The sequence below is a fragment of the Gossypium hirsutum genome, chromosome D04, assembly GCF_007990345.1.
Source record: "Gossypium hirsutum isolate 1008001.06 chromosome D04, Gossypium_hirsutum_v2.1, whole genome shotgun sequence".
Lineage (NCBI taxonomy): Eukaryota > Viridiplantae > Streptophyta > Magnoliopsida > Malvales > Malvaceae > Gossypium > Gossypium hirsutum.
In genome coordinates, this window is record NC_053440.1 from 56,970,683 (window position 1) to 56,988,005 (window position 17,323).

A 17,323-nucleotide genomic window follows, 5' to 3' on the forward strand; every position below is an offset into this window, starting at 1 on the left:
TAATGAAAATTTTTATTTAATTCTTTGAAAATTATGAAATCATAATTTAATACACGATAAAATCTATATATTTAGATTTTAAGAAATTAAAATTCAATTTTAACTCCCTATTTTTTATTTGTTTTTGGATTTAACCCTATCTGTACCATCCCGGATAAATGAAGGCATCTTTCTGAATGTTGAAAAGATGAGTGCATTGAATTATTGGTAGATGAGATATGAGCCATGAAATGGACTTTTACTGCAAAAGACATTGGTCTACCACATGGGGGAATCAAATTCCCCACTGAAAGCAACTAAGGCAAAAGTATCCACCCATCGGCTCGGTTAATAATTTAATTAATTTTTTTTATAAAATTGAATCAATTTTTTTATAGAAAAGTTTAAAGTGATAATCAAATCGAATATATCCAAAAATTTAATTGTTTCTTTTTTTTTTTTAATTTGATTAATGAACTCCGAATCATAATTTCAACATTAATACGGTGAATTAATCTCTCTTGACGAGTAGAAAAATATATTTTAAATTCAAGTTGATCTAATAATCAATTTCGAAGATTGAAGAAGAAAGATATTTGATTTTCGATTTTCAGATTCGTGACATTTAAATTGTTAAGAAAAAAAAACTGAATTGTAGAGCTTTCGATTTGTGTAAGCAATGTGAACCGAAACCATTCAATAACAATTAACAACTCAACGACTTAAAATGAAAAGTTTCAAATAATTTCAATGATCATTTTGTAACTTTTTAAAGTTTGATAACCAAAACATAAACTTATTAATAGTTTATTAACCTTGGGTATAGTGTACTTTTTTTAACTTTAATCTCATTATAAGTTATTCTATCATATATATATATATATATTCTTTTTGATACAATGCTTATAACCCAACTTGTAAATAGAGAAATAATGAGTTTCAGCGCATTCAAACCTATAACCTCCTACACCGGCAATAATACCAATATCATTCGAGTTTCGACTCAATCCACGGGTATAGTGTAGTTTTAAGTGGTTTGTAACATTCAAATATCAAATTCCAATTATAGTCGAATTAATCTATAATCGGCAAAAAAAATTGATCATTATGCTCGATTTCAAACTTATTATTTCTTTTCGAGTTCAATATAATTAAAAATATATAAAAAATAAATAATAAAATTCGATTATGTTTGGGAACTAATAGAGATAAGCATTACGATAGAAGAGCTTGAGAGGCTCAAGATCCGAATTCGAATATAAGGAAATGTATATATAAATGTTACAGTAAAGGCACAGTAAATCTTACTGTACAAATTCCTACAAAAACTTTAGTTAATTTAATAGTCAAGGAACCTCATGAAATCACCTATAAATTATAATCTTCAAATCATATGAATCTATTGTTCTTTAAAAATTGGAGGCAGCCCCCAAAATCCTATGCCAATTTGCTCATAGCTTTTCTTCTTTTAAACCAATCTATCCAATGATCAAACACCCAAACTATACTAATCAAAATGGCTGTAACAATCACAATCATCCAAGAAACCCAAGCCCATACCGGGATTGAATCCCCAGCCATCTGGTTTATGTAAAACACCCCCATTTTATACACAAAGAGAGGTCCAATGATACCCCTAACGATAGTGTAAAAGGCAAAAAACGGAAGAGACATAAGGTCGAACACCTTACCCGCAACAGGAAGATCAGCTTTACGATACCCAGCAAGAGTCCATACGTTTTGACAGAAGCTAGTGATTTCAGCTAAGATAAGAAGAACAAGAAGGGCAAACGACCCATGGTGAACAATGAACCGACAAGTGAAGAACACGTAAAGGGTAGCTAAATGATGGAGGATAAAGAGGGTATCATTAGGGAAAAATATAAAGTAATGAAGAAGGTCGATTGAAAAGTAAGAGATGCTGAATTCGAGAACGGTGTTATGGAGGAAAGTGTTTGGTGAAGAGAAAGTGGGTGATGGTGATTTGGTGGTGTGGGTTGTTAATGCGTGGATCGCCATGAAAACAGCTGGGGTACCATGGGTTAATGAGATGAAACAGCTTGAAGCTTCAGCACGGTGTTTGGGATCCCAGTTATGGAAGATACGAAAGTAAGCTAAGAGGTAACTGGAGACGAAGAAGAAGAAGAATGTAGGTAAAGTTAGGGTTTGGAAAGAGGGGATCCCCATTGAAACACAGTAGAAGAACCGAAAAAACAAAATACAGAGAGATATTTTAATGGATAAATTAAGGTGACCTTTTTTGTTTTTTTTTTAAATTTTGAGTGCTTTAAAAAGAGAGGCGAGGAGAGGAAAGGGTGAGGTCAAATTATGTTGTCATCCCTTTATTATACTCGATTTTGTGATTTAGTCCTTTTATTTTAATTTTAATAAATATTCCAGTAATTTTAAAATATATATATATTTAAGTGACTACTAATGCAATTTATGCGGAAAAAATTAAATAAGATGTAATTTTAATTTTAAATTTTTTGAAAAGTTAAAAAAATAAAAATAAAAATCAATGTCACAGTATTAGAAAAATATTTTAAGCGAAAATTAATTGTATTTGACTATTTAGACTAACTGATGACACTATAAAATGTGAAAGTCATGTCATCATGTCCTTTACTGAAGATAGCAACTTATTTATCGTTTAATAAAAAATAAATTTAATAATTATTTTATTTTATTTAAAATTATATTAATCTCTATCAAACAATATAACTACATTCAATATTTAATTTTAAATAATATATTAAATAAGTTTTATAATTTAAATTCAGCATTTATTTTTTTAATATTTATTTTTTCAACATTTAAAATTTTCAAGTTTATCAAACATAATCTAAATTGATCCGAGCTTTGTAGTAGAAGGACATGTCGAGTACTTTCACCATTATAAAAAGCATATTATTTATTAAATTAAAATATAATCATTAAAACTTAAAATTTTAGCAGGGACCAAAATCACAATTTCCACGCCTCGAAACGGTGATTAAAGGGCGTATCTTAGTCGGTGATATGGAGAAAATGTTGGGGAGATATTTTCCGTTTACTTGACGCTTGGGAAAGAGAGTGCGTGCACGTGACTAACATTAGATGATTAGTATGATATGATTTCTAATAGGTTTAATATATAATTTGGTACCTAAATTTAATTTTTATGTTTAATTTAGACCTATTAAGCAAAAAATTAATCAATTTGGTACCTGAGTTTTTTTGTCTCAATTTGATACTTGAGTTTGATTTCAATTTTCAATTTTATACCTAGTGTAATCGACTCAATGAATGTTTGGCATGTGTACTCTATTAAAAAATAGGACTTGGGAAAAAAAAAACAAAGTTTAATTGCTAAATTAAATATTGAAGCCAAACCAAGATTTTTAAAATTGATTGACGATCGAACCGATCAAACCTTTGATTCTTGGTTCGATCCATTCAATCAAATGACGAGGTTTTAATTGAATATGTTATTAACATTTCATAAATATAAATTATAGAGAAAAGTGGTTCAACCACCAGTTTAACCATTTTTTTAAGCTGGTTCCAAGCGGTTTGCTCAAACTTCGATTCAAACCTTTGTCTGGACCGATATACTAATTGATTCTCAATCTAACCCATTTGATTGGTTAGTTTGACCTAGTCTGGTCCCAACAATCACAAACCAAACTCAAGTATCAATTTGAAAAACGCTAGGTACCAAGATGAATATTGAAGCCAAATTTAAGCACCGTATTGGGACTAAAAAAAGTTAAGTACCAAATTGTATATTAACCCGTTTATATATATTAAATTAACGATACTTTAATAATTTATTAAAAAATATCATTTGTTATATAAAATAATTATTTTTTAATTAAATTTAAATTATGTGATGTGTATGGTAAAATTACATAAATGACACGCTAGTTGCGTTGTTATGCTTTATGCTGTATAGGATATTCGCTCATTCGGATATTTTCAAATTTCAGCATAAAAGTATCTTCCTTTTTTCCATTCCCAAGAAGTTACGGCAATCGAGTGGGACGGAAACGGATAATATCAAATTTATTCTCGTTTTATTGTTGGTATGTTTTGCTAAGGGCAAATTAGGGGAAATTTTTTTGGGAGATTATAGTTGAAAAATAATTTTTTGAAGGGTTAAAATGTCATTTTATCATTGTATCGATTTATAATTTTATAATTTTTAAAGATATTAACTTCAAATTTATTATTTTGGGGCCTTAAATTTGTTCAAAGGTCGACTATTCAACCAAAATTGAAAAAAACTCGAAATATGAAAAGCTTTGCATAAAAATACAAGGCTAAAAAAATGGACGTCAACAAAAGAATTTAAGCTTGTTTATAACATTGGACGAGTTTGAGCTCCAACAAAGCCCAATTCAATATCAACCCATTCTCTTCTTTGTAATATATCTGTTTTATTTCATATTCAAGCCTTCAGGCTTGTTCGAACTATAACAGTGTTTGAATAAAAACATGCAGCTTGAAAAACGTGTTTGTATAGAAAAATTAGGTCTATTTAAAATTTGAATTGAGCTGAAGCTCCAACGTTTAACATCCAATTCAATTATGCAATTTATATCAAAAAAAAAAAAATTAAGGGTAAACTACATCAGTTGTCCCTAAACTTTGGTCAAGTTTATGTTTTGGCTACCTAACTTTTATTGCTTGCGTAATAACCATTAGTATTATTGAATTGTTACATTTTTGCCACTCATTCGTTACCTTTGGTTAAAATAAGGACGTGACATGTTAATTTAAAGGGCTAATAACCAATTTAGTCCTTGAAATATAAATAAAATATTATTTTGATATTTTTAATTATTTTGTTAATATTTGTTCTAATTTTGTTTTAAAAATTTGAGAATAAATTAAAAATAAAAATATATATTAATATTTATATTAATATTAAACAAAAATAATTATATTAAAATAAAATAAAAAATCCTCCCCTCCCCCTCCCCCTCCCCCTTCCCACCCTGTCCCTCTCCTCTCCCCACTTGCCCTGCTCCCTCTCCCACCTTCGTCCCTTTTCAAATTTGGATATGGGTTGAATTTAGATATTTTAAACTCTATTAATTCAATTTTGGTTTTTCAAAACATAACTCGAATTGACTAAATCATTTTACCCAACCTTTACAAAATAATTTAAATTCACAACCAAATAAATTAACCAAAAAAAACCGAAATCAACTTGTTTGATCGGTTTAGTCGGGTTGGTCCCACTTTTGCACACCCCTATTATTGAACGCTCAATATTGCCAATACAACCAATGCGTCATTGGCTGAAGGTATTATTATTATATCGATCAAAACTTTTCATCGGCTCAGTCATAAAATATTAGCTTTGATATTTCATGAATATATTTAAAATACGTAAATCAAATTTAAAACACATACGTTTCTATTATATAGAAATTTTGTACTTAACGTTTTAAAAAACAAAAAGAAAATGTTAACAGGAAGCCCATTTAGTTTATTTTAAACATATTAGATCAAGGACGGAGTTAGAAAATTTGTATCTAGGATATTGAGATAAAAAAATAAAATAAAGAGAGTTAAAAGTTGAAAAATTTGTATTAAAATGTTTAAAATTAATTATTCCTTTCGAAATAAGACAAAATTACAAAATTTTCATACAATTTAAAAGGCTAAAATAGATTATTGAAATATTAGTTTTAAGAGGGGCTACTAAGATAATATACCATTTAACTCATGAGAGGCTACACCTTTTTATAACATCCAAGCTATCAACATGATAAATAGATATTTGTGTGAAATTTGATTTAAGTGTTTTCAAGATGATGGATTTAAAATTTGAGTTAGATTTAACACTTAAACCAATTGTTGGATTTAGAATGAAGGCAAAAAAAAAATAAAATAAAAACAAAGAGGCATAATTAAATTATAAAAATTGAAATTAAAATCGAAAAGTAAAATTATTATATTATTTTATAATTTTATAAAATTTCAAAGCATCTTAGAAGAAATTTTACCATTTTACATTCACCTAGACCTTTTTATGGTTTAGGCTATCTGCCCAAACTCGAAGGCTAACCCAAAATTTAGAAGGATTTAGGCAAAAATATTAAGCTCGAAAAAAAATTTGAGTAAAGAAATTAGGCTTATTTAAAATACGAGTTGAGCTCGAGCTCGAACATTCAAGATCCAAGCCTGGCCCAACTCATTTTTTATTTATTTATATATATCATATTATTTTTATATTTTATATAAATTATAAGACATAAAAATTAAATTAAAGTAATATATAATATTATAGTGTAAATAAAAAAAAGTTGAGATATCTATATATAAAATTCTAATAAATGAAAATATATCAAATTATTAAATATAAAAATAAAAATAATATAAATATATATTTTTTAAAAATTAAAAAATAATATGGGCATGCTTAAAACGGATTTGAGTTAGTCATTTACAAATATTGACAGACTTAAGTAAAAATTTAAGCTCATATTTTAAATCAAGCTTGGGTAAATATAAAATTTATTAATAACATGCTTAAATCCGGCCCAGTTCGGCCCATAAACACCTCTAGGCTAGATTGGTGAAGGAAGAGCTTAATAGATACTTTTAAGAACTTAATCAGAACATTTTAACCTTTTAGGATCAATTTAAAATCTAATCCATAATTTGAGGATGTCTTTTAAAGTTAACCCATATCTGTTCTCCCTAGTAAAATAAAACACATCGTTTCGGTTCGCAAAATCTTCCCTTAGCCTTTCGCTTTCTATTTTGCGATTTCTCGCGATTTCGAAAGTCGAAAGCTCTCTATTTTTCATATTCCCTATTTGTCCCTGGCGAACCGGCGGCGATCGCCGACTTTCATCGTTACGTCCATGTTTTTCCGTTTCCGTCGCTATCGGTAAGCCCTAGATACTCTCAATTTCCTTTACTCTCTTAAATTCGTCGAGGGATTTGAGAAAATTGAAGATTTTTCATCGATATATCTAGGGTTTATCTTCTTCGTCTTTTTCCTTGATTTCTATTATGATCTGATTGTTTTTCGAGCTACACAGAGCGATAGTCGAGGATCTGATACTTCGGTTTGGTTGTTTTAGCTGCCTTTTATTTTAAGGTTTCGTATTGATTAACCTAGTTTGGGCTTTTATTTTTTTTGGTTGAAAGTTGGGGGAATTTTGGCTAGGCTTGTTGTGTTCGGGGTTTAGGGTTTTATAAGTAAACAACTTGGAAGGAATTTCTTGAATTGAAAAGCAGTTGGTTTCTGAATATTTTGAAATTTATACATGGCTGCTGGGAGAAATGGGGGTTATCATGGTAATGGGTTTAGGAATAGAGATTCTGAATTTGAGGTGCCGAGGCGGGAAATTGCTAATTCTAAGGATTATGAGCCTTCTAGGAATGATAGCCGTAATAATGAAAGGCGAGATAGCGTTAGGGTTAGGCAAAAGGATGTTAAGGAGAGGGAAGTGGTAAATGGTGGTTCTCTGTCCTCTTCGAGTAGGGATTCGGGTGGCAGTAGTGGTGGTGGAGGAGGTAGTCAGGGACCCAAGCGATGCGAGTTCTCTCGTAGGGTGGTAGATAAGGAGCCTGGTGAGTTGTCTAGTGAAAGTGGATCGGAGGATGCCATAGAGTCTGAGTTGACTATTAAAAATAGTGAGATTGCGAAAGCAATGGATAATGGGGCTCAATCTCCTGTGGGAAAGAAAAGGAAGTTTTCGCCTATAGTATGGGATATAGATGACAAGGTATTAAGTAATTCATCGAAAAGTAGGAGTTCACCAGCAGTTACAGCTGTTCCTCCTCCACCAGCAGTGCCTAAAGTTTATAACAATTCACCTAACAATGTCTCTGGTGGTACTGTACAGACATCTCCTGTTAGAGAAAGAAAAAAGCAGAAATTACAATCTCCTTCACCAGTTGCTGCTACTGAAATTGCTGGATACTCCACTTTGGAATCTCGAATCGATTTGGATTTTTCCCCACCTAAAGAGCAGGTTAACAATCAAGATGCCGGGCAGCTTGACGATGAAGATTATGTACCGACCAGACATATATCTTCCTCAAGATGGGCGTCTGGTGATAGTTCTTCTGGTGATGAGGGTGAAATTTTAGAAGATGAGGAAATGCCTAAAATGAGGAAAAAGTTATCTCTTCTGGAATCAGCCCATAAAAGATTTTGGAATAAGTCGACAACTCCAGAGCTTGGGGAGCTTAACAGGGAAGGCTCTGAGGGAGTTAGAGCTAAATCATCTGAATCTGATGAACGAGCTGCCCGTTCCAGGTCTGGAAGTGGGAATGATTCAGAGAAGGATGACTACATGGAGATTGATGTTGAACATGATAGAAATGACAGTAGTGCAAGCGAGTCTGATAGAGATGCTGAGAATGAAAGTGACTCACCGGGTACACCAGAACCTCCAGCTCCTCCTTTAAGAAGTGTGAACATGCTTCAGGGATGTAGAAGTGTAGATGAATTTGAGAGATTAAATAAGATAGATGAAGGTACTTATGGTGTTGTTTATAGAGCTAGGGACAAGAAGAAAGGGGAAATTGTGGCATTGAAGAAGGTAAAGATGGAGAAAGAAAGAGAAGGTTTTCCTCTGACCTCTTTGAGGGAAATAAACATTCTTCTCTCATTTCATCACCCATCGGTTGTAGATGTTAAAGAAGTAGTTGTAGGGAGTAACCTTGATAGTATCTTTATGGTTATGGAATACATGGAACATGATCTGAAAGCTCTGATGGAGACAATGAGACAACCATTCAGCCAAAGTGAGGTTAAATGCTTGATGCTTCAGCTACTGGAGGGTGTCAAGTATCTTCATGACAATTGGGTTCTACATCGAGATTTGAAGACATCTAATCTGCTTTTAAATAACCAAGGTGAACTGAAGATTTGTGATTTTGGGTTGGCTCGTCAGTATGGAAGCCCATTAAAACCATATACACATTTGGTTGTTACTCTTTGGTACAGGTGAGATGCATGCCATTGATTACTTTCCTGATCATAATTGTCAATGAAATAAAGTATATAGGAGATTTCTTCTTCATCGTTATTTTTTCAGGTGCTGTTTGTGAATGGGTGTTTGGAAAATTATTCTGAATTGTTAATTTGGGTGTGCAAATGTTGATTATTGACAGAAACGTCCCTTTTTTTTTGGTTATTATTATATGTTTTAATGCTGAATAGTAATACATCTAAAGTCTTGAGGTTACAGTTCTTTGGAGAAACCTTTTTGAATTGATGAATTGTTATCTAGGCTTCCTGTTTTGTGGTTAATGATAAGTATGGATCCCTAATGCTCTATGGTCCTGACCTTTTTTTTACTGTTTGTAAACATTTTAGGCTTAACGTTTTGCTTTTGGACTGTTAATTTGTCTTAAGTTTGCTTGATTGAATTGTTTGTTGGACTTCTCTCTTTGTGGTTAATGAGAAGATGAACTCCATATGCATTAGGGTGCTAACTGGTTTTATTGTTTGTAACTTTTGCTTTTGCACTGTTAAATTGTCCCAAGTTTGGTTGATCAATTATCTGAGCATTTATATTCCGGGACTCAAGTAGTTAGGAGTTCTTTATGTTGGTTTTGCAGGGCTCCAGAACTTCTTTTGGGAGCAAGACAATATTCCACTGCAATTGACATGTGGTCTTTGGGTTGTATAATGGCTGAACTACTTTCGAAAGAACCACTTTTCAACGGGAAAACTGAATTTGATCAACTTGACAAGGTGAATTAAATTAGTTGATCTTAGCATTTATTAGTCATTCTATCTGGTTGTATTATATAGCTCAATGTGCCCATGGTGGTTAATGATCTTTGATTTGTTTCATGGGTTTTACTATTGCAGATTTTCAGAACACTGGGCACACCAAATGAGACAATATGGCCTGGTTTTTCGAAGTTGCCTGGAGTCAAGGTCAATTTTGTCAAGCATCAGTAAGTATTAGATCTATATAATTTGATTTTAGATTCAGTTGAGTGTAAACTTTAGGTGGTCTTATTTTTCCCACTGTTTTCCCAGGCTTCCAGCTTTGGGTGATTCTGTTCTGGCTTTCTGGCCTCCATTGGTGACAGTACAGTAACACAGCATTCATTTCTGTTTGTATTAATGACTGATGTATTTTCCTTTCAGGTATAATCTATTGCGCAAAAAATTTCCAGCCACGTCGTTCACTGGCACACCTGTTCTCTCTGATGCAGGATTTGACTTACTGAATAAACTCCTTACTTATGATCCTGAGAAGGTAAATAACTTGGCTTGTGTGTATATTTTAGTTACCTTGCCATTATTTCTTTCGGATGATTTATGGAGCCTTCTGATATCACTTTCAGCGTATAACTGCTGAAGCTGCTCTTAACCATGAGTGGTTTCGTGAAGTTCCTCTTCCCAAGACCAAAGCTTTCATGCCCACTTTCCCTGCCCAACATGCTCAAGACAGGTATTGAGCAACAGAAACTAGAAGACTTCACATGTATTTTATCCTTGTAAATTTGTGTTTGTATTTATTATTATAGTTCTGAATAAGGTCTTCTGCATCATGTTAGGCGAATGAGAAGAATGCTGAAGAGCCCAGATCCTTTGCAAGAGCAACGTAGAAAGGAGTTGCAACAAGGGGAACTAGGGACTAGTGGTCTATTTGGCTAAGAGAAAATTCATCCATCAGTGCCGTTTGATCTTCATGTTTTAGAATTTTCTCATTATTGTTAGAGGGCCGTGTTTGAGGTGAGAGACATGCATTCAACGGAAGTTGCGAACTTTGTTTTCAGAAGATCATTCTTGCTGTTTTTTAGCAGGCACTGATGATGTTTTAGCTGGAGATATTGGTTGCCTCTTCCTGTGCGCCAGATGTTTTGCAGGTTATATTGTTTTCCAGCTTTGTTCATCATATAAAAATGCATCTGACACTGCTTGCATTGCAAGGTGTGGCTATCAGCCTTTCTTCTTTTAGACATCAGTTTCAGCTGAGACTTTTGTAACATATTTTTATTGGAACAATGATGTAAACCTTCCTTTTATATCTGGTTTTGAATATTAAAAAAAAAAAAATCTGGATTTCTTCCATCTATCAGTTCCATCTTTTTTTAATATTGACATTGTGTTTGCAAGAGGCGGTTGGTGTGGAGTGGAGGAGACATTCTTTGCATTTCATTGACGAAGAAATTGACAGTAACCATTATGTATCTAAGGTAATTTATTAATTCAATATCTGTGGCATGTTCTATAGGCATATGTATGCATTGTCCATCCATGAGGGATTGCCTTTGCTGTGGGAACAATTATTTGTGACTGTGTTGGAGATGTGGAGGAGAGTTGTGACCTGAAATTGCCTTTAGAAAATTTTCTTTTCTTGTATATGTTTTTTTAGGATGGTGTTTGCTTGAGTTGAAAAGAAAATCTGAAGAGCTGAGATGTTGCAACTGTTTCTCATTCTTCCCTGTTCTGATATGTCCAAGATTTGTTATTTTGTGATTTTGTGCTTTCATGGGGACAAGAGGTATAAAACCCAATTTATATTTTGTCAAACATTAGTAGTTGGCCTCCAAACTATTTTTTCATAAATTCTTTGTTTATTGATTTGATATCCAATTTGAACAGCTAATTTGATTTCTATACTGTTTATTTGTAACCGTGAACAAGCTATTCATCACCGATTAAGTTGAAGATCATGCAGTTTATTTTACGCCTTTTCATATGATCATACCAAGTGCTATGCTTGTACTTCCCAGCAGATGATTGGTTTTTGTTGTGATGCCTAACTTGGACTTTAGGATTTCTAGGAAAAAGTGGGTTGTTGCTGGGATGCTGGTTCTATTCCATTTAGGATTTTGTAAATACTTGAATTCGCTAAAGTTCAGCACTAAGTTTATGGCCACGAGTTAATGATTTACATTGTCATTTGTTGGTAAAAGTACCATGGAGTCCCTTGTATTAAGAGTCGGATTGCATTTTGCTCCCTCTATTAAAAAATGGGTAAAATAGTCTCTGTATGTTAGATCAAAGCGCAAATTGATTCTTTTGTTAAAAATTTCATCCATTTCTACTAGTCCTTGTATGCCAACATGAGATATACGTGGCTGTTTGGTTATTCTGTCAACTACATGTGTTTTTAATGCTAGAAACTTATGAAACTTTTAATAGAAAGGACCAATTTGCTCTTTAATCTAATGTACGGGGATTAATTTGCCCATTTTTTGAGTAAAGGGGACAAAATGCAATGACTCTTAGTATAGGGGACATCATGGTACTTTTATGTCTAATTTTTAACACAAATGATAACGACTTTCTGATACGTGGTTGCGCGCGGACCAAGATCGAGTTGCCAAGTCACGAGAAACTCCTACGAAAACCCTAAACAATTAGATCTGAAACGAAACAGAAAATTAAAAGATTAGATTTTTGAATTTTCAGATCTGAAATAAAATTCCCAAATCAGCAAAGAATCAAATTGAGAATAGAAATAAGTGTTAGGGTTCTTGAAACTCTCAAGGAGATTGTGATTCTGCCCAATTGAACACCAAGATAGTTTTTTTCAAATTTCGACAATCTAATTTCACCCAAAAAGGGTATGGAAAAACCCTAGAAATTGGGAATTTTTGGGCTGATTCCTTAAGATAGAAAAAGGCTGAAAACACAATAAGAACAGAAAATAGATTAGATAATGATTCAGCACAAGTAGAAATAAAGAAAGAATTGACAGTAAAAAATTAAAAGATAAGTCCTAAGAAGCCTTGAAATCTCGAAAGATCTCACAACTCCCTTCAAACGGCTCTAATCTCCCCTCCAAAGAATATCAATGGCAAGAAGAAGGTTGAAGATGGCTCCCACAATCACAAGATTGTTAAAACAACTTCTAAAGAAAACTCAAGAGAGAAATCTTGAAGAAAACTCAAAGAAAATTCTGCTTTCAACAAATCTGAAATTTTAATAATAATGATAAGTGTTTAACAAGGTGGACAGCCATGCCTTTAAATAGGCCTTATAACTAGTCCTAATCTAATTAGAAAACTAAAATAAAAAAAACTCCTAATTATTTTAATATGGAAATTTGGTCAAAGGTCATTTTATCTAGGACTCTTGGACTGAATATTGACATAAAAATTTAAACTAAGTAAATAAATAAATAAAAATAAAAATAAAACTTTACAACTTGGGCCACTTTGACAATTTGGCCTGATTTTCAACTAAGTATGGATGGATTTCTTGATTGGGCTGGAAATTTGCTTATTGGGCCTCGCCTTCAAGAATTTGGGCTTTTGTGACTCATATCATTCCCCCCTTCCTCAAAAAGATTCGTCCTCGAATCTGAAAAATCAAATGAACTCGACTTTCCTCTATCGAACGGGACTAATGGCAATTGAGTCCACTGAGAAGAATAGGCATGAGATAGTAAGTAGCAACGGAAATAAGCTTGTAGTCCAATCATAAGCATAATAGAACAGGTATAACGCATGTGAATGGACAGATTCAGATTACCATGCAAACAATCTAATTTACTCATCACTGCCTCGTCAAATATTTGAAACAAAGATGGACATGTTTTAAGGCATTCAGTCGTCTCACATTGTTCCCACAAACCATGAATAAATTGCGAGTAATAAATCAAATGGTAAACATAATCGTCACAAGTAGGTATTTGAAAAGATTCACATGGTTCACAGAGTTGCATAATCATACCATGCATTAATCGACGGTCTATAGATTCACTCACACATGCATTATCAAAAACAAGAATCTTTTTATCAACCATCAAAACAGATAGATCATCAATAAATAAAATAGGACAGTCAAGCACGTTTCGATCTAAGTGTTCATCAACACGATCTTTATCACTATCCGAGGAGTACAAAAGTGTTTCAAAGGTTTCAAGCATCTTACCTCGATAAGCAGAAGAATAAGGGTCGATTACCTTTTTCATTTAAAACAAACCTTCGCTCATCGGGGGCATAGTGTAGTCGAATCTTCGTTGTTGAGTTAACGTTTGTCAAATGGAACTCAAACTTCATGTACAACCACATAAACTGTTTAAGGCACGAATATAAATTGAAAACAAATTTGGAAAATTTCGTTACCTTATTCTCCAAAACAGATTTGGACAAATTCAAGGATTTTACACAAGGTAAATCAAGAGAATAACAAATCACGCTTCTTTTTGTAATGACTTTATCAACCACAATTGAAGAGTAACAATTAATCGGATCAAAATGAGGGGATCTTTTAAGAACTAAGTCACCAAAAGTTTTATCAATAATTTTCAAATCTGCACTGGACTCGGTTTCTAAAATTTCCTTACCTCGCTTACCTTCGGGATCATGTAGTGTGATTTCATCTTTACTTAAGTTGATCGTATGAAAGCGTCTTTCATTTGAGAGATATTGAAGTTGAAAGTTATCTTTCGATCTTTCGGGAACCTGAAAAGTAGCAACACAAGAAAAATTCATATCTTGGTTAGTGGAAACATTCCTCACTACCCTTTCCACGTCTTTTTCTTTTGTTTCTTTTTCTAATTCATTTTCTCTTCTTTCTTCAATTTCTTTTTCACTCTCAATCTCTTTTTGCTCTTTTTCATTCTCTTTTTCTTTTTCCTCACTTGTTTTAACAGAATTTTTCAGTTTGATTTGGTCCTCATGGACTTGTTCCAGAGTGAGCGGCACTAAGGTGAGTTTCTTTCCTTGATGCTTGAAAGAATACCTATTGGTACGACCATCGTGAGTGACTTTTCGATCCAGTTGCCACGGTTCTCCTAGCAACAAATGGCAGGCTTGAATAGGCATTACGTCGCACACAACTTCGTCTTGATACTTACCGATAGAAAAGGCGATGCGCACTTGTTGAGTGACCCTAAATTGGCCTTCGTTGCTAAGCCCTTGTAGTTGATAAGGTTGTGGATGCTTGGTAGTGGTTAAGCAAAGTTTTTCCACCATCGTCGTGCTGGCTATGTTCGAGCAACTTTCACCATCAATAATAACTCTACAAAGCTTACCTTGTACGTGGCAGCGAGTATGAAAGAGATGTTCTCGTTGCTGCTCGCTCTTTGGTTTTGCCAAAGATGATTGTCCATGATCATGACAATCATCATCCATTCTAGGGACACGTTGAGGGTTGCACCTATGGGGCTGGTTATCCCTATCTTCCTTAATTGGATCTCGATATTGATATTTTTGATTCACTCGTACCTCATTCAAAGTAGTATTCAATGCTTGAAGTGTAGCATTTATTTGTGTGATTGCAGCAATATGTCTGTCTAACTGTTGTTGGACTTTCATAAGTGCATCATTATTATCACCTTTAGACATCTTCAAAACCTGTAAAAAATAAACACTCACACTCAAAAATAAAAGTTAGCAAACCTCACCATTAATCACTCAAAAAGAAAAATCAAATTCTCAATGAGGTCGAATTCAATCTTGTGAGTTCTTTATCAGAGTTTATATCAACCAATTAGAGAGTGTGAACCAAACTACCAAAGAATCCTAATTTGCACTAGGATGCCAAAAACTGACGAGACACCAAGTGATTCGTGTTGCACCGAGGAAGGATTGTGCACACGTTTAAATCCTACTAACACAAGAAACAAGAAGGTGTTAGATATTTTAAAAGGATAATAAAAAGCAAACAAATGAAAACCTACAGCTAAGAATCAATAAAAATTGCTGAAAACAGAAAACCCGAAAAACTGTGGAGTAACTTGACAACTTCATTCGAGATGTTCCCGATCTCAAAAAATCACAAAATTAAATCTCGAATGTCTTTAAATATTTAATTTTTGATCTGGAAAGTTTGGGCACCAAACTCAACCCGCTGAATTTTTTTAAAATTTTTATTGGATTTCGTCTTTTTTTCGATTTTTTGACTTTTTTGACTGATTTTTTTGCAGGAATAAATTTTTTATATTCAATCACAATGCCACAAATATGTATGTAAAATTTCAAATCAATTTGACAACGTTTACCCACTCAAATAAATTTTTTTTGAAAGATATTTCTGGGTAAAACTGCTGTTTTTGCTTTAAAATATTGAGATCAGTTTAGAAATCAACCAAGAACACTCAAAACGCCCAAAATCTGATACCAAATGATACGGGGTTGCGCGCGGACCAAGATCGAGTTGCCAAGTCACGAGAAACTCCTACGAAAACCCTAAACAATTAGATCTGAAACGAAACAGAAAATTAAAAGATTAGATTTTTGAATTTTCAGATCTGAAATAAAATCCCCAAAACAGTAAAGAATCAAATAGAGAATAGAAATAAGTGTTAATAAGGAATCTTGAAACCCTAGAAGAGATTGCGATTCTGCCCAATTGAACACCCAGATAGTTTTCCCCAAATTTCGGCAATCTAATTTCTCCCAAAAAGAGTATGGATGAATCGGCAAGAACCCTAGAAATTGGGGATTTTTGGGCTAATTCCTTAAGATAGAAAAAGGCTGAAAACACAATAAGAACAGAAAATAAATTAGATAAAGATTCGGCACAAGCAGAAATAAAGAAAGAATTGACAGTAAGAAATTAAAAGATAAGTCCTAAGAAGCCTTGAAATCCCGAAAGATCTCACAACTCCCTTCAAACGGCTCTAATTTCCCCTCCAAAGAATATCAATGGCAAGAAGAAGGTTGAAGATGGCTCCCACAATCAAAAAGATTGTTAAAACAACTTCTAAAGAAAACTCAAGAGAAAATCCTTGAAGAACTCAAAGAGAATTTCCACTTAAATCAAATCTGAAATTTTCAATGTAATTGTAATGTAATGTAGGGTGGCTGGCCAAGCCATATAAATAGGCCTTTCAAATGTTTTCCTAATTTAATTAGAACACTAAAACTAAAACTAAAAAAAAACTCCTAATTATTTTAATATGGAAATTCGGCCAAAGGTCTTTTATTTGGGACTTTTGGACTGAATATAAAAATTTAAACTAAGTAAAATAAATAAATAAATAAATAAAAATAAAACTTTACAACTTGGGCCACTTTGACAATTTGGCCTGATTTTCAACTAAGTATGGGTGAATTTCTTGATTGGGCTTGGAATCTTCTTATTGGGCCTTGCCCTCAAGAATTTGGGCTTTTGTGACTCGTATCACTTTCTCTAACTTACTATCTGGTTCTCTTTTGTACTCATTATTTTAGTTTATCTGCTGTGTGTAATTTGGTTGGTACGCAATTGAAACATCTCCTGAAGACATGAAAATTGATTTGTAATTTGCTAGTTGTTTTTTATTATATTTCAGTTATGGCCTTAAGTGATCCAAGCTTATAATTAGTTTTGGAATCCTTTATGACATATCTGTGAATGTAACTGCAGTCTCAAAGCAAGCAGGTTGAGGAGGTTACCTGCATATTGTGGATTTAATCTAACTTC

The 17,323-nt window shown here is 33.0% G+C and overlaps 2 protein-coding genes across 5 annotated transcripts; one reads left to right on the forward strand and one right to left on the reverse strand.

Moving 5' to 3' along the window:
• Positions 1-1,194: 1,194 nt before the first annotated feature.
• On the reverse strand, positions 1,195-2,379 carry LOC107898637 (TLC domain-containing protein At5g14285). Its single transcript, XM_016824147.2, has one exon. The coding sequence runs from the start codon at positions 2,164-2,166 to the stop codon at positions 1,417-1,419; it is 750 nt and encodes a 249-aa protein (XP_016679636.1). The 5' UTR covers positions 2,167-2,379; the 3' UTR covers positions 1,195-1,416.
• A 4,321-nt stretch (positions 2,380-6,700) lies between these two features.
• LOC107898634 (cyclin-dependent kinase G-2) lies at positions 6,701-11,029 on the forward strand. Of its 4 annotated transcripts, none has more exons than XR_005911968.1 (7): positions 6,701-8,941; positions 9,559-9,694; positions 9,815-9,903; positions 10,100-10,211; positions 10,300-10,406; positions 10,513-10,690; positions 10,762-11,029. XR_005911968.1 is itself a non-coding variant. In XM_016824143.2 (6 exons), exons 1-6 carry the CDS (start codon positions 7,251-7,253, stop codon positions 10,610-10,612), a joined length of 2,235 nt encoding a protein of 744 aa, XP_016679632.2. In that variant the 5' UTR covers positions 6,701-7,250; the 3' UTR covers positions 10,613-11,029. The 4 variants fall into 4 exon arrangements, 1 of the variants encoding a protein (XP_016679632.2); XR_005911969.1 differs by lacking the exon at positions 10,762-11,029 and adding an exon at positions 9,989-10,002; XM_016824143.2 differs by having other exon boundaries at positions 10,513-11,029.
• Positions 11,030-17,323: the final 6,294 nt, after the last annotated feature.